This window comes from Petaurus breviceps, unplaced genomic scaffold (genome assembly GCF_028583685.1).
Source record: "Petaurus breviceps papuanus isolate PSGF00001 unplaced genomic scaffold, PetGlider_PUasm1.0 79, whole genome shotgun sequence".
NCBI classification, from domain to species: Eukaryota; Metazoa; Chordata; class Mammalia; order Diprotodontia; family Petauridae; genus Petaurus; species Petaurus breviceps.
Genome location: NW_027186523.1, coordinates 31,489,695 through 31,508,184, shown reverse-complemented (window position 1 = coordinate 31,508,184; position 18,490 = coordinate 31,489,695). Strand labels below are relative to the sequence as shown.

Here is an 18,490-nt window from a genome sequence, read left to right as displayed (position 1 = left end):
TTTATCAAATGGTTTAGGAAGTATGTGAACAGGAAACCTAGCCATAAGATAAAGAGAAAGCATTTTCTAATCTAAGATTATCATTATTTCGTCTCTGTTCCTGTTTATATTATCTTATATTCATTAACATTGTCCCATGCCTGTGTTCTAAGGAACATCACTTACTGGGTAATCTTCAATGGAAAATATTTAGAGCTGGAAAGTAATAGAAAAGTAGTAGCAGTAGTAGTAGTAGTGGTAGTAGTAGTGGTGGTGGTGGTGGTGGTGGTGGTGGTGGTGGTAGTGATGATAGTAGTGGTAGTAGTAATAGTAGTAGTAGTAGCAGTGGTGGTAGTGGTAGTAGTAGTGGTAGTAATGGTAGTAGCAGTGGTAATTGTAGCAGTAATAGTAGTAGTAGTAGCAGCAGCAGTAGCAGCAAACACTTATAAAACTTATATATAAGGAGGCTGCTGTGTTCAAATCCAGCCTCAGACACTTACTAGCTATGTGACCCTGGGCAAGTCACTTAACCCTGTTTGCCTCGGTTTCCTCATTTGTAAAATGAGCTGGAGAAGGAAATGGCAAACAACTCTAGTATCTTTGTCAAGAATACCTCAAATGGGGTCATAAAGAGTCAGACACGACTGAACCGACTAAACCAAAACCAAAACCTGAGGATAGTGAATCTTATTGTCTCTAAGACTGCTAGAAAATATAATAATGGTGGTAATTATCATTTATGTAGCACTTAAAGGTTTGCAAAGCATTTTATAAATATTATCTCACTGTGTGTCGTCTCACAACAACCCTGGGAGGTAGGTGCTTTGATTATTCCCATTTTATAGATGAGGAAACTGAAGTAAAGAGAGGTTAAGTGACTTGCCCAGGATCACACAGCTAGTAAGCATCTGAGGTCACATTTGAACTCAGGTCTTCTTGGATTCAGGTCCAACACTCTATCTTCTATGCCACCAAACTGTAGCATTACCTTTCTTCTTTGGTGTCCTTACAAATACAGTATTATAGTATTCTTTCTTACGTTGCCACATAGAAGGAAGGTGAGCCTATTACTTCTGCTGTGGCCATAAACCAACAAATCTTTATTTATTGCACATTTACCAAATGCGTAGCCAGTAATATGCACAATTACAAATGGAGGAAATAAGAGGTTAACCAATGATTATAATTGCTAAAGACAATCCATTTAAAGAATTACTTAGCCCTTAAACTGGAAAGTGGTTATAAGTAGTTTTCTAAGAAAATTTCTTAGCATATGCAAATACTGGTCACATTTTTAAAATGTCTATTATAATATGACTTCTCATTTTTCCCAAGAGCAAGGGACCTAGACCCTGATTAAGAGAGACCTTAATTACATACCACCATCTTTCTTTATTCACCCAAGTTAAAGACTCTTTTTCCTGAGTCAATGCACTCAGATGACATCCAGCTAAAACATCTGTATGTGAAATTATGTGGCTAAGTTACCCTCTCTCTGTTTCTCTGCATCCCTGTCACTGATAATAATGTACATTTTTTAAAAATCAGTTCTAACTAACAACAACATAGAGGGAATAAAATGGGGTGGTTGGAGAAGGGCAGAGATCATACATCTCCTGGCTTCAATGTGGTTTAACCTGTAAACTCCCTGTTGTATTGCTATAGATTCCACATTCATTTTGAGATTGCAGTTAAATAAAAGGGATGGAAGGACACAGTGTTAGGTGAAAAAATTGCACCACATAGATTGAGAGGTTGGCAACTGTTTAAATACAGTCTGAAGTGGGAAGGAGGGCTTTTAGAAATGTGTAAACATTAGGCCTCCACAAAAGTTTGAATAGTTTAGAGATTAACTTATTTTCCATTTTGCTTCAAACATAGCTAGTATTTATTTTTCAGGGCCTATCTTCATAGACTAAATCTTCTCTTCTCAGACTGACTCCTTCTTGCCTCATGAATCCCCTTTAAGCTACTTAACCTGGCATTTGAGGCTTTTCCCAAAGTGGGCACCAAGTCAGCCAACAAGTCTAATTCATTTAGAAATAGTGCGGAGTAATGAATAGTGCTGGGATTTGTGATCAGGAAGATCTGGGTTGAAATCCAGCCTCAGACATTTAATGTCTGACCAAGTCATTTAATTTCTCTGTGCCTCAGTTCCTCACATATAATGAGGGCATTGGAATAGACGGCCTCTATAGCTGCTTGCAGATCTAAGTCTATGATTCTATGAACTATTCTTAAGAACCTACTATGTGTGTAACCCTGAGGATACAAATAAAAAATGAAAACCAGTCCCTGCTCTCAAGATGTCTGGGTGTTTTTGAGGCAATCAGGGTTAAGTGACTTGCCCAAGGACACACAGCTAGTATGTTGTCTGAGGCTGGATTTGAACTCAGGTCCTCCTGACTCCAGGCCTGGCACTCTATACACTGTGCCACCTAGTTGCCCCAATATCTATGTTTTATGGGAATTTTCTCTTACAATTCCTTCCAAACATTTTCTATCCCAGACAAACTAAACTATTCACTGTCTCCCATTCATGTTCCATGATTTTCCATCTTTGCTCACATTTTTCCTTTTGTGCCCTCCCTTCTTGTTGAAATACTATACATGTACACTCCAGCAAACAAATCCCTACATTGGACATGTCCAAAATGTATATCACATGATGGATCTTAAGACCATTACTTCTTTTTTTTTTTAATTAAAAAAAATTTTTTTTTGCTTTTTTGGAGGGCAGTTGGGTTAAGTGACTTGCCCAAGGTCCCACGGCTAGTTTTTGTGTTAAGTGCCTGAGGTCAGATTTGAACTCAGGTCCTCCTGACTCCAGGACCAGTGCTCTATTCACTGTGCCACCTAACCACCCCAAAGAACATCTAACACACTATTTCTAAGATTTTTTTAAGACCATTACTTCTAACAGGAGGTAGGTGATGTGTTTTATCTTCAGCTCTCTTGGCTCATGTTTTATTTATTATTGGATTGTTCAGATTTCTAAAGTCTCTTAATGGTGTTTTTAGCATTTAAATTGTTATTTCAATTCTTTTTGTTAAAAAAAAATCCTACACATGCTTTCAATCTACTCTCTACATGAAGCTTTCTTTGATTCCCTCAGGAATCTCTTTCCTCCATCAGACCTTAAATAACAACACCTTATTTGCAGGTCTTGTTCAATTACACATTTTTGTATTAAAGTTATCTGTGAATATGTCATATCACCCTACTAGATCGTAAACTTCATGAGAACATGACCAGTGTCTCGTTTTACTAATCGGTTTCGTCAACTGTGAAATGGAAGAAAATGTTTAAATGAGACAATGGACACAAAGCCCCTTTTAAAGGGTTATACAGTTTTTAACTGTTCTTCTCATTGCAGACATTCTAATGTAGGAGAAAGACCACTAGGCTTAGAATCATGGAACATAGGTTTGAATCTTGGCTATGACATTTACTAGGTCTCTGACCATGAGCTAGTCATTAAGCTCTATAAGCCTTAGATTCTACATCTGTAAAAATGGAAAGATTTGTATTGCATATTTCACAGGGTTGTTTGAAGGTGAATAGAACTTTGTAAACCTTCAAGATAATGTGCTCTATCTAATCTCTTTACCTCCGCCCACCCAACATAATAAATGTTGAATGGAATTGCTACCTGGTATGGAAACAGTGCTGCATTTGGATTCAGAGTGCCTAGGTTCAGAATCCATTTCTGTCACTACCAGTGTGACCCTGGGTGATCCATAACCTCCCTGTGCCTCAGTTTCCTCTTTTGTAAAATGAGTGTTGGATTAGATGAACTTTGAAGTCCCTTCTGGTACTAATTTTAAGAATGACAAACATGAAGGGTTATCATTAAAGTCATTACAGTATTCTCAACACTTTGGTTGCCTCAAATGGGTTTCACCTTCCTTGCATCAACCTTTGCCTCAAAAACTAATGGTTCAGTCTTGACATTTAAATTCAATAGAAGAGGCAGGGCAGTTTTCAGACACATTGTTTTTACTTCCCTATTCCCACCAATTGCCAGTGTGTCACACTGTGCCCCAAGAAGAAGGGGACAGGCTTTCATTTAGACTTCCTGTTAGGAAGAGGGTCCTGACGACAGGCAGGAGGAAAATGTTTGGTTGGATTGCATTTGCTTTATGTAAGTTACCTTGTCCCACATCTCAACACTCCACCAATGGATGCAGTTTTATAAGACTGAGCTTTATTCATTTGGGCCTTATCAAACTGAAGCTTTGGGAACTTTGGGAATGGATCTACATATTAAGTCTTTGTTAGACTTCAGGATTGCCTCATGGGACAAAAGAACACACAAAACAATAATGTCACTGGCACAGTTAGTGGATGGCAGAGTGCTAGAAGGGAGAGCTGCCATTGCTATGAGTCTTCAACAACTACAATAAACTCAAGTCCCATTGCTCTAACACTAAGTGTTTTATAAAAACATCTTAATATCACAGCCATCAGAAACTGTACTGACTTACTGTATTCCAGGAACGTAATGAGGAATGTGGAAGAAGTTTATCCATGTTACTTATATCTAGACAGAATTTCCAGAATAAGGAGGCTGGATGGATAAAAAGAGAGTGTTTAATAATAACAGCACAGAGGAAGTTGCAAATCATCAGAAAGACATATTTTCCATGGCTTCTTCCCCCACCTCTAAAAACTGTCCAGCATGTTGATTTTAGCTACTTATTATATTTTGAAAACTGTGATCTTTTAGGTCAGTTTTTAAATATAAACTATCAATATAAATATATGATAAACATATCTTTAATCCTTGTTTTGTAAATTGAAAATAAATTTTAAAATGAATATAATATATATATATATGTTTGCAAATTACTTGATGCTCCCATGAAACAAAATAACAGAGGAATTTTGTTATCTTTATGAAAACAACTCATGGCTATTCTAAGAGGATTACACCTTATAAAAAGTCATTGACACAAGCTTTGGGACTGGGATCACGTCTCATCGATCTCTGAATAGCTATTGATTCCCACCTAGTCACAGGAGAATGAAATTTAATTAGCCACTGACTACAACAGCCAAAGTGAAAACACTCCTAAGCATTAATAAAACAGACTGAGACATCATCAATTTACTGTGTCCTTGAAAGCAAAAGGATCAAATATTTAAACTGCAGTATCAGCCACACTTACCAATTAAAAATTCCTGAATAGGGTCAAATGCATGACAGGTCCACATGTTCTCAAAAATCCATCGAATGATCTTTAAAAAATGAAGAAGTTAAAACTTTTGGTATTTTTAAAGGCAAGGCAACTTGTTATATGTATGATTTTAAGTCATATTTCCATTTAGAATTTTTAAAAAATAAACACATTTCTTTGCCATCTTCAAAGGCTCATAATGCAAGATTCTGTTAGAGGTAAAAATGTGTTATAACTCATTCATTCATCCTACAAGTATTTATCCTATTAGGCATTTCCAGGACACCATGACAGAGACAAAAGTAATCCCTGCTCTCAAAAAGTTTATAATCTACCAGGAAAACGAGGGACTTCTGACATATCTATCTAATAAATCCCCTTACATGAGTACCAAGAGAGACTTGCCTTAAACTAAATTCCATGTTGTGATGGGTCTTGTTACATTTATTGTTACATTTGTTGATTTATATATTACGTTTGTTACATTTATATGATCTATAATATACGTCTATTACTCTAGTATATTTCTTACATGGAGCAAATACTCAGCCCCATTCATGTCATAATCAATTTGTTGACACCGATATTTGAGAACCTCGTCATTTTATGGAACATCTAGTGTGTGCGTGTCAGATAAGTGACAGGCATATCGCTATTTAATTAAGGAAAAGGGAAATCTAGATTGTAGGCACATCTTCATGGTTCTGTCGTTCAGTGGAGTTGAATGGAGGTGTTATAATTGGGGAGTCTGAGAACAGAGCAATGGACTATGGTAAGGAGAAGAGGCGGTGAAATACAAGTAGCATCTGGCAAATAAGAACAGCAAGTATATTTTCAACTCCTGAGAAGATTCACAGGGGTTTGTTTGCTAGTCCACGTCTAGGTTTTAAAGTATGAGCTACATTCTAACCTGGACTTCTAGGACTCTTGGATTCCTGCCCCGTGCAAGTGCACAGTGCAACACAGCCACCCTCTCATAGTCCAGTGGGCTGCTCCATAGGAAATGTAATAAAGATGATTGGTTAAAGCTCACTCTGAAGAGCTTTCCAGAGCACCAGTCCCAAGCCAAGGCCCCTGAGAGTGACTGTAATGGGCCATCAGGAAGCAAATCCATCTTTTCTTTCTCTCCTACAGAGGAAGGCAGGGAAAATAGAATCAACAAAGGCAGGAAACTACCACCACCACCACTTTGCTGAACATTTTAAAAAATTGCCACTCTACCTGTGAGAAACAGACTATGGCACATCAAATCAGGATGCTGTGTGTTAAGAAGGTGAAGGAAATGGCCAGGCAGGTAAACAGCCAAATAATAGTCTGTGGAAAAGAAAGACACTCTCTTTGTTTTGGGCAACCAGAATTCAGGGCTTTTCTGATGAAAATCAATTCAGGAACCTGGCATTAACCCCAGTAGACAGATCATTATTTTTTTAATCATTATCACAAAACCACAGACCTCTCTTTCAGCCCATCTTATCAATTTAGAGCCAACCACTTGATAAAGATAAAAGCAACAATAAGAAAGAGGGATAATTATACAGTGCTTTGGAGTTTACAAAGCTCTTTACAAAAATAATCTCATTTGAAACTATAAGGTAGCTACTACACAAGTATCATGAGCTCCATTTTACAGATGAGGAAATCAAAGGTCGTTATATAAGTGCCTTTTTGACAGTTAAGTCAATGGCCTTACAACTAGTGAACACCAGATGTCCTTGAGTCAGGTCCCTCCTGACTCAGACACAGCACTCCTGGGTATGTCCGATAACAATTTCTTCCAAATTAGCATCTCTCTTAGGTTCTTTTTTCTGTTGTGTTTGTTGTTGCTGCTGTTTCTTCTGGAAAACTCAGTTGAATCTTCTCAGTGGCTAAAAATATAACTATGATTGCCAACACCTAGTTTCCTGCCTCAGTTTCCTCAGCTGTAAAACAAGGATTGTGGAACCAAACAAAAATAAAATTAATTTGGAATAATAAAATATCTAGGATCTCAAGGGATAGAATAAAAAATAGAAATAAGGACTTCTAGACATCAAAATATTTTAAAAAGCATCATTCATCAAAACTACCTGGTACTGATTTAAGACACACACACACACACACACACACACACAGAAATAGATCAGTAAGTAGATAAGGCAAAATCAGATACAAGTGAATCCACCTAGTGCTTGATAAAGTCCAAAATTTAAAATTATTTTGGAAAGAAGCTCTTATTTTATAAGATTTTTCTGGGAAAGCTGGAAAGCAATTTAGCAGAAATTAGATTCAGTCCAACAAAGTATCATAGATCTGAAGCTAAAAGAGACCTCAGACACTATTTAGTTTAACCCCCTCACTTTAGATATAAGGAAACTGAGGTCCAAGGAGGTTAGGGTTACTTGCCCAGGTCACACAAACAGTAAACAACAGAGTGTGAAATTTGAACTCCAAAATCAGCTGTCTTTCCCCTATATCATGCTGCCTCTTAACATCTTATACCACACACTACAAGAAACTCAAAATGGATATATGACCTTAATATTAAAGCCCAAAAAACTCCCCAGCAAACCAAAAGTGAATTAGATGGGATAACTTTCACCATTATGTCTAGGAAAAGAGTTCTTAACCAGACAAAGTATAGAAGCAAACACAAAAGATAAATTAATTTTGATTATATGATATTAGAAAGTTTTGTTCAAGTTAAGTACATATAGAATATAAAGGAAAGCAATCGATTTTTTTTTTTTTTGCAGGAGGGAAGGCAGGGCAATTGGGGTTAAGTGTTAAATGTCTGAGGTCGAATTTGAACTCAGGTCCTTCTGACTCCAGGGCCGCCCCAAGCAATCAGTTTTGATTGGGGAAAAATATTTTTCAATAAATATCTCCAATGGGAATTTAATATTCAAGATTTACAGATATTTAGCAAATACATATAAGATAAGGATCCCTTCCCCTCCTCAATGTATAAGTAGTCAAAGAACTTGAACACTTCTCAAAAGAAGTGAACTCTATTACCAAATATGAGAGATTTCTCCAAATAAGTAGTAAGAAAAATAAAATGGGGTGGCTAGGTGGCGCAGTGAATAGAGCACTGTCCCTGGAGTCAGGAGAACCTGAGTTCAAATCTGACCTCAGACACTTAACACTTACTAGCCATGTGACCTTGGGCAAGTCACTTAACCCCGATTGCCCTACCTTCCCCCTTCCAAAAAGCAAAAATAAAAAAATAAAACAAAACCCAAAATAAACAATTTGGAGACTTCACCTCACACACAGCAAATTGGAAGATAGGAACATACTATACACTGTTGGTAAAGCTGTGAATTGGAATACTCCCCCTTCTCTCTGTCTCTTAGTTTCCCAGGCTTACTTCAAGATTCAGCTCAAAACCCTCCTTCTGAAGACCTTTCCTGGTGCACCTCTGCCAGCTGTTAGGACCTTCCAATTACTCTGTATATATATTGACTGTTCCTAGTCATTTCTATGTTGTGTTCCCCAATTAGAATGTGAGCTCCTTGAAGGCAGGGACTAGTTTTGCTTTTCTCTTTATGTCCAGCACATAGTCCATAGTAAGAGGTTATGACTCTGGAGAAGAGAGGGTGACTGACAACTTTGTGCAGCTCTACCTTCCTTAAAATCCAATTCACATGCAAGTGTTAACATCACCCTCACCATGTCATAGGTCCTCTTCAAGAAAGAAGGATGAACAGCAACCAATAAATTCTTGTTGACTAACAATCTTGCAAATGGTTATAAACTCCAAAAAAGGCAAAGGGAAAAAAGATAGGGTTCACATGTACTAAAATATTTGTAGGCACATTTTTTTATGGTAGTAAAAACTGGAAGCAACGTGGGTGCCCATTACTTAAGGGATGAATAAACAAATTATGTTATATGAATATAATGGAATATTATGGCACTGTAAAAAAATAACAAAAATGAAAAGAGAAACATGGGATGACTTGTATGAACAAAGACAAAGGAAAATAAGCAGAACTAGAGAGATAGGTAAGTTATAATGACATAAAAGCAACAAAAAAGGCAAATGAACTCAAAATTAATGCAATTAATAATACTGAAACCAGATGACTGACTCGCTACACAAGCCAGATATGGCAGATGGAGGACAGACACATTTGCTGAATTGGACTGTTTTGTGCTTGACTATCTTTGTTATAAGGGAATGCACAAGAGTGGGGTCAGGTGGTAAATGATATACGGGGTGATGTGAAAATGAAGACATCAGTTTTTCATATGAAGGAAAATTGAGAAAAAAACATCATGCAATACCTATCAAGTGCACCATAACTGAAATCACAGTTTTTAAATAATTGCTATATCCCAAATGTGATAAATTAATATGTGACATGTTAATTTTATACACAGTTACTACTACAAGAAGTAACTTTCATTCATAAATCGGACTGTTTTACCTCTTTAAGGGAATGGAAAAGAATGGGAAAGAGCTAGATGTTAGATACCTCTGCCTTTATTTTTCCCTTCAGACACTTCTACCCTGGACAAGTTACGTAATTCTTAAGTGTTCTAGGCAACTCTCTGAGACTGTAATATGCAGAGAAGACGCCAATCGGCGCTGGTTGAGGAAGTGTTCTCATCTGGGAGTTCCTTTTATCAATGAAATAACAAGTCCAGTGTATCTTTGTCTCTGACTCTCTTTATCTCTCTCTCTTTTTCTGTGTGTGTGTGTGTCAGACAGACACACACACAGACATACACACACACTCACACACACTTCTTGACTTACCCAAGAGCAGCTTACTCACTGGCTTTATCCCACAGGTGATCAGCATGGAAGCTTTGACTGGCTCCATAGTCAACCTAAGCTGATTTGTTACTCTTTATGTAGCCTAATGACTCTGCTCCTGGGGACTGACCTTACTGGTGTTATACTTGTGTGGACAGATGATCAGCTTTGGGTATTTCAGAACTCCCAGTTCAAGCAATACATCATCCTCTCCCTCCCCACAATTCCTAGCATCTAATTGTTATTCGATTCCTACACTTATAAAAAACACTCAACCTACTACCAAAAATATCTCTTCCAAAATTTATATGATGAGAAGCCCCAAGGTGCCTCCAAATTTTCTATAAGTCTCTCATGGTCCACTTATTTCCTATAGGTTGCAGGAGAACACCTTATTTGTTGGTAACATTTTTACATTACCCTTGAGAAATCAGAAACATTCACAGCATGGCCCTTTCATGACTATTACCCTAAAATCACAAGAGGCCAAATGACCCAGTTTTTAAATAAAAAGGAGAATGACTTTCTCCCAAAATGTTCCCACTTGGTTAACCTCCTTCAGGGATTTGGCTGAGGCTTCATAAGTCAATGATTACAGTAGCAATAATAGCAGTCCCAAAGTGGCAGTGTAATTACAGAATTTAGAAAAAAATGTTCTCTGGAAGACTAGAGAATAACATCTACTTCACAGGAGAAGGGGAAATGCCAAGAAAGGTGCAATTCAATCTCCTACCTAGATTAAGAAAAGTAATATTCTTCATTGATTGGTTCTCCAGGATCCCAAGATCAGTAGTGAAGGTCTTGCTATACCCTGAGGAAATAAAATGTGACACCTACTTATGCAATCCAAAATAGATGACAATATAAATAGTCATTAAAAATTCTACATAAGAAAGATACTGCTGCATAAAAAACTAAGAATTTTGTAAAATATAATACTGGGTGGAACAAGGGCATTTTAGATTTATAGTCCCATGTCATCCTCTAAAACCCAACAATACATTCAGCTTATCTTCTGAGTATATCCGCAAGGAAACAGTTATGGGGTTCTCACAACTCTTATCTGTTACTTAGCATCATTATTGTAGGCCATAGGGAGTAAATTTGGGAGGGATCAGAAGGAAGACCCAGGGAATAAAAGTAACTAGATCACATATACCTATGACAACCATAAATCCTGCATTTTCCGAGAAAATTTTTTTAAAAAGGAAGTTAGTTTTATCAAGGTTTTGCAAAAAGAATTATTTTCTTGTTAGATCATATCTTTGAGCTGAAGGACATGTACATATACTCCATTGCTCACTACCATCTATAGCTGATCCTTGGTCAACAAAACCCTATAAAACTACTCTCTTGGGGGCAGGTAGATAGTGCAATAAATAGAGCACCAGCCCTGGAGTCAGGAGGACCTGAGTTCAAATCTGGCCTCAGACACTTAACACTTACTAGCCATGTGACCTTGGGCAAGTCACTTAATCCCAATTGCCCTGCCTTCCCCCTCTCCAAAAAGCAAAAAAATAAAATTAAATAAATAAAAACTACTCTCTTCTTCCTCCAAGGGTCTTACTTCTTGTCTGAGAAAATGCTAGAATATCAAACTGACCTGGAGCTAAGAACTGGGGAAGGTCCAAACCGGGAATACTAGAAATTATGGCCTCATATCTCATTTCAAACCTTTGGGAAGAACTGAAGTGCCCCATATGCCTAAATATGTTAACATGTGCAACATCTATAGAATGTGGTCATGATTTCTGTGCAAGATGTATCCATGAATTTATTATAAAGACTTCAAAGTCCAAATTTCGATGTCCTAAGTGCAAGAAGAAGTGTTTGAAGATTCTCCAGCCTACTCAACAACTGGAGACAGTAGTACAATCCTTCAGACTGCTCACCCCTCACATGATGAGGAACTGAAAAATGAGAGATGTGATCAAGAGAAAATTCCGTGAGAAATCAGCCTGGATTCAGAAACGGCCTATTCTGGAATCATCTTATCCAAAAATATGAAAACAATGAGAGGAAGAGATGCATGGGACAAGTTGCAGCCTACTGTGGAGAGACCTGATCTATGTGGTGCTGTTCTAGCAGCTCAGAGTTTCACATCTGGGAGACATTATTGGGAGATGACAGTGGGAAATGGTTCTGCTTGGGATGTTGGTCTTTGTAAGAACTCTGTAAACAAAGAACTGGAGAGGTCTCACCATCTTCTTCTAATGGTTATTGGCTTTTGAGCCTAAGAAAAAAGAAGTGTTGTCTGCACCATGCCTAGGGTGAGCATTCCCTTAACAAGGAAGCTCCACAAAGTAGGGATCTTTTTGGATGATGAGACAGGAGACATAGTGTTTTATGATGTAGACAGCAAATGCCACATTTATACATTCACCAGCTCCTTTTTAGAGCCTCTCTGGCCTATATTTTCCATTGGCCTCTCCTCCAAGAAAAAAAAAATACTTTAACTATTGACCCAATATCGGATGAGGCTGCAGAAACTCCAGAATATGCATAACCATCACCATGACATTTGCTTGGAGATATCCTTCAGAAGGTAAGCCAGTCCCTGACCCCAGTGTAAGATCCTTTTTAAATTATGATTATGTTTTACCTTACTTTGGAAACAGGGAGAAATTTGTCTTATTTTGAAATATTCAGACAATGTATTGCATAATAGGTGGAAATCAGCATAAGATATATTGATAGTTCACTGATGACTTAATAAACTATGTGATGGAGTCATATTTTGATGTACAAATAAAGAAATTGATTTTTAAAAACAAACAAAAAAACAAAAAAATGCTAGAATATGGCATGCCATTTACATAAATCACAACTATGCCGAGTTCATTAGGTTCCATTCCCCATTTTCCTTACCCTGATGTTTCAGGTGATTCCCTCTTTATTGGTTTTAAATTTTAAAATGTAATTAAGTTATCAAAATTTTTTCCTGTAGCTCCAAACGATAAAAGTAAAGTCATTTATTCTGTATTTTAAATAATATACAAACACATTTGGGTCTTAATTTACTTTTATTCTTCTATTATGGAAACATTTTCCTATCATGGAAAACAGAAGGATGTTTTTTGTTTGTTTGTTGGCATTGACTTCAAGGCTAAGATATAACTCTTGCAGAAAGGCTGGGTCCAATGCAGCCTTGCAGATAAGTACAAAAAGACTTACTAAGACTTACTCTTAAATTATTCTAATTCAACCCATCATCAATTATCCATAACCTGTACTATGCACAGGATACATAAATTAGTATCATTTCTTGGCACTGATTTCCCTATAAATTGATAGTTGATAGCTAGATACACACTTTTCTGCTAAAGCAATCAAAAACATTTTTGGACTAGTTTCAAAAATTTCTTGATTTACCAACTTTTGTACCACAGATTTCCTACCTATGAGATGGAATAAACTGATCAAATCACCTATTACATAATGGATGATGAAAGAATTAATTTTAATTATAGGAGGCAGGAACTAGACCTGTGATTTCATTAATAAAGAAAATTCCCAGGTGAGGAAACTCCTTTTATCAATGCAGGACAGCAACTCCTCTGAAACTTACAGGCTAGAGTACTGAGAAACTGTCCAAAGTCACACAACCAGCATGTGTTAAATGTGGGACTTGAGCCAAGACCTTTCTGACTCTTAAGGCCAGCCTCTCTATCCACCATGGGAGGCTGTTGTTCAATGGTTACAGTCATGTCTCAATGGTCATGACCCCAGTTGGGGTTTTCTTGGCAAAGATACTGGAGTGGTTTGCCATTCCCTTCTCCAACTCATTTTACAGATGAGGAAACTAAGGCAAATGGGGTAAAGTGACTTGCCAAGGGTCACAAAGCTAATAAGTGTCTGAGGCCAGATTTGAACTCAGGGAGATGAGTCTTCCTGACCCCAGGCCCAGGTCCTCTATGCACTATAGTACCACCTAGGTAACCCAAGATACTAGAGTGGTTTGCCATTTCCTTCTCACTTCACAGATGAGAAACTGAGGCAAACAGAGTTAAGTGACTTGCCCAGAGTCACACAGTTAGTAAGTATCTGAGACTGGATTTGAACTCAGAAAGATAAGTCTATCCACTATCCCACTGCTCTATCCACTGTGCCACCTAGCTGCCCATACAGCATTTAGCTATAAGGTAGCAAATATTAATAAGTGTGTACTCTCTTTCTAAAAAACAGTAATGCTATTAGCATGACTTGTGGGCCCAAGATCTGAAGAAACATCATTCTAGTCCAAAAAGAAATTATGCAAGGTCAAAGGATTATTAACAATAACTGAATATTTCGTCTTACTGTACTTCAGAGATTTGTTATTCATTACTATGAAAACCACCAACATTGAGAAACTAGAAAACGCTGGAAAGACTAAAAAATGTGGTTATAATGAGACTTTTTCAAACTACCTTCAGGGTCTTTCCACTGTTTTGGAAAAATAAACAAATAAAAGTAAAATACAGGCCAAGAACAAACTTGGAGTCCATTGGACTCCACCTAGCTCTGATACTCATTACGTAAACATAGGAAAGTCATTTTAATTCCATGAGTACCACTTTTCTCATCTGTAAAGTGGGAATAACTACCTCCTGGGGGGGGGGGAGTTGTGAAGATATAAACCTTAACATGTTACACAAGTGTCAATTAAGATTTTTATTTCATGTTTTCCTCCCTCCAAGCCTTTTCTCACATTTTTCCCCTCACCCCAAAATGCCTACTCCTATTCCAAATGGGAATACGCTACGAAAGGCCCATCATGAATAACTACTTCTTCCACGAAGGTTTTTCTGATCCACCATTCCCCCCAGCCTCTCACAAAACTAGAAATTATCTTCCCTTCACTTCTCAAAATTCAATGTCCTCTTTTACATTTAACATGTTCTAACTGATGTTACGTTTATCCTTGTATATGTCATCACCAAAATGAGGTAGATAGGTGGAAAGGACAGACAGCTGGGCCTGGAGTCGGGAGAAACACAAATTCAGCCTCAAATACTGGGGCAGTGTGACCCTGGGCAAGTCACTTAGTCTCCATCTGCCTCATCTGTAAAACTGGCATAATAATAGTATCCACCTCCCAAAGTTGACTTGACTTGCTGAGCATAGTACTCATAGATGTTTAACAAATGTGATCCCTTCCATTTAATTTGCAAACCAGCCCCTTGAAGTAATCTAATTTATCTTGGTGTCTCCTGTAGAGTCCTGGGCAATGCACTGCATACGGTAGGTATTTCATGATTCTACAAGCATCCAGTAAAGTACCTTTATGGAGGTAAAACACTGAATATGTAACTCGCTCCTCGGCATCCAATTTCTTGTTGTAACAGACACACAAACTCCCTAGAAAGGAAACAATAAACAAAGATGTCACAAGCAGATTTGTACCCTCAAAAAAACACAATCAAAACTACTTGAAATTATGCTTTTCTAGATGTTTTTTCATTCTATAGACAAATACCCTTTTGTTACACTGAGCATCTCTAATCTGGACAGAAATCATCAGAAAGTCTTAGCTGGAAAGAAAGAAACAGACATATAACCAAGGGGATGTTGGAGCCAGCTGGAACCAGCCTGCAAGAGATGATCATGAAATTTCCATTTTAAGCACTTACACCTTGGAAATAGGTATATGCTATAAATCAACGCTTGATTTCTTGTTTTGCTGATTTCTAGACATAAGAAAGTGATGAATGGGGTGGCTAGGTGGTGCAGTGAATAGAGCACCAATCCTGGAGTCAGGAGGACCTGAGTTCAAATTTGACCTCAGACACTTAACACACACACACACAAAAACTAGCACTGTGACCTTAGGCAAGTCACTTAACCCCAATTGCCCTACCTTCCCCCTCCTCCCCCCAAAAAAAGAACTCAGAAGAAAGTGATGAAGAAAACATTAATGATGCAGATTAAATTTTAAAGTGTGTTGTATGTATCTTTTTTGAGAACTAGTTTTTAAACATTTACCTGCACACCACTACTTACAATAGACAAATTCAATTATTTTTATGGATATTAAGCTAGCTGATGGACTTTAAATATAGTTAATAGCTTTACGCATGACTCTATCTCTTGGGTTTATTTTTATATTTTCATGTTTGTGCTGCACCCATCATTAGATTACATAATGACTGAGTTCATGTTTTTCATTTCCTCTAATTTTTCACAGTGCCTTGAATAGTGTTTCACACAAAGAGTGAACTCAACAAGTATTGTGAATTGACACGTGATTTTTTGTCAAATCTTGGTAATGATATAATTCTATTCTAAGTCTGAGGGGAAAAAAAGGATGAATTTGCACCACAACTCATTAATCTTATTGGAGGTTTTTTCTTTTTTCTTCTTTAAAAAAAATTCCACAGACCAAATGCCTCGTCCAACAACTGAGGCTTTTGTTCTCTCTTTACAAGCAGGCTTGACTTGTGTGATGTTTCTGTACTTCATTTTAACTGGGACACTTACAATTCTGTATTTTAAAGTTACATTTGTACTCACAGGCCCCATGCAATGGAAAGCGGTAAAATGCTTATAGTCCCTCTGGCCTAGTCACCAACTCAAAGGTTCCCAAACCCTCGCCCAAAGAGAAATACCTTCAGAAGAGTGAACTGTAGCAATTCCATATGTCCTTGTTATAAATATTTTTAAAATTCTCCTTATAACTTACATAAATGGCTTAAAAAAACAGATACATTTGCCATCAGTTCTATTAAAAGCCATTGTATGTAAAGCAATTTCTTTATCTGTAATATGATGACAGATTAAGGTAAAGCATCATCTACCTTAGTTGGAATGGACCTTAGAAGCCACCTAACCCAACCCGTACATGAAAGGAAACTAACTACCTAGACAACAGCCCAGACAAAGGACGGTGCAGACTTTGCTTGAAGGCCCCTCTTAAGAAATCTGGCCTCATTTCTGCCCAAGGCCGTCCATTACAGCTCTAATTGTTAGGAAGCTTTTTATCCTTGTCCTACCCTCTGGGACCACGCAGGATATGTCTACCCCATTTTCCATATGTCAACTCTTCAAATAATTTAAGATACCTCATCTCTACTCAAGGCTAAATATCCAATATAACCAGTCCTTTTATAGTCTTGAGCCTCTTTGTCATCCTAATAAAATTCCTGTGGACACCATACAGATTGTTAATGCACTTCCTAAAATGTAGTTCCCAGAACTGAACCACAATGCTTCAGAAGTGATTGGATCAGGGCAAGCTACATTAAACTATCCCTTCCTGTGTCCTGAATGCTATGACTCTCAATGTAATCTAAGAATTGTTTTTTGTTTTGTTTTTACTGCCACGCGTCTTGGTTGACTCATATCAAGCTCACAAAACACTAAAGCCTTCTGATTTTTTTCACATAAACTGTCATCTGGCCACAGATCCTGTGCTTATGTAATTGATTCTTTTCAACCCAAGCATAGGACTTTGCATCCACCTCTAGTGAATTTTGTCTTATTAGATTTAGCTCTCTGTCTTAGACAATCAAGAACTTTCTGGATCCTCACCCTATAACCCAATGTGTGAGCTAGCCTTTGTGTCATTTTCAAATCTGATAAGAACATAAATAAGGTAGTCATAGAATATAATAGTAGAAAGCTAAAGTTAGACAATTTACCTTTGAGTCCCTAATCCAGGAATTTGCTACCTGCTCCTTTCTTTTCTTCACAGCCTACGTCATTTTAGGAATTCAGCTTTTATCCAGATTGACGAATTCTATTGATTACTTGTGACCACCAAACCTGTTTTTGAGCTTTGCCCCAGATTCTTCCCAACAATTGCTGTAATGCTCCACCCCACCCCATCCCTTTTTTACTACTGAGATATCCAAGGAATCCAAAGAGGTGAATGCTTCACACTTTTAATTCTTCACCAATAACATACAGTGACTAAATCCTTATACCATAAATACTACATGGAGGTAAAAGAAAAAGAACAGGAAAAAAAAGATGTCCAAATACCCTTCCCTTAGTCATCATGTCAAAACAGATATTTGAGTCATGTTCCTGTTTACAGTATGGTAATTATACCAACATATTACAGTACCAGGAATCTCCAACTAATTCTGCATTTATGCAATGCTTTCTTTTGCAAAGTTCTCGAAAGTCATTCTCAAAAACCATTACTCCTCTCATCATTATTCTGAGGCAGATCAGAAATTTGGAGTGATGCTAAAATGTGGCAGAAGAAAAATATGCCCAGTGAAAATTTCTTGAGGCGAATTTTTAATATTAATTAGACCTAGATTCATTGAGTAGGTCACAATCCATACCAATAAACATTTATTTTACACTGACTACTAGTTCCTGTTCCCAAGGAGTATATATCCAACTCAGTATACAACATGTATACAGATAAGTATTACCAGGACAATTTGAGAGGGAAAGAACATTAACAACTACAGGGAAATCTTTTGGCTTATCACCACCACAACCAATGCAACACATTGGTGTAATTACCATACTGCCAACAGGCTCAAATATCTGTACTTACTTAACGACTAAAGGAAATAGTATGTGAACACCCAAAATCACAAAACAGTGTCTAGCTCAGGGTGGCCCAGGATGGTCAGTTATGTTAATCTAC

The 18,490-nt window shown here is 37.4% G+C and overlaps 1 protein-coding gene across 2 annotated transcripts in view; it reads right to left on the bottom strand.

Annotated features, from left to right (window-relative positions):
* LOC138175891 (gamma-secretase-activating protein-like) overlaps positions 1–18,490 on the bottom strand; it is a 117,203-nt gene that overhangs the window by 46,860 nt on the left and 51,853 nt on the right. For both annotated transcript variants that reach the window (XM_069106539.1, XM_069106540.1), the window contains 6 exons: positions 15,166–15,243; positions 10,637–10,714; positions 6,381–6,473; positions 6,070–6,287; positions 5,151–5,220; positions 4,467–4,549 (listed from right to left, as the gene is read on the bottom strand). In XM_069106539.1, coding sequence (XP_068962640.1) covers positions 4,467–4,549; positions 5,151–5,220; positions 6,070–6,287; positions 6,381–6,473; positions 10,637–10,714; positions 15,166–15,243 — 620 coding nt within the window. The remainder of the gene's footprint in view (positions 1–4,466; positions 4,550–5,150; positions 5,221–6,069; positions 6,288–6,380; positions 6,474–10,636; positions 10,715–15,165; positions 15,244–18,490) is intronic.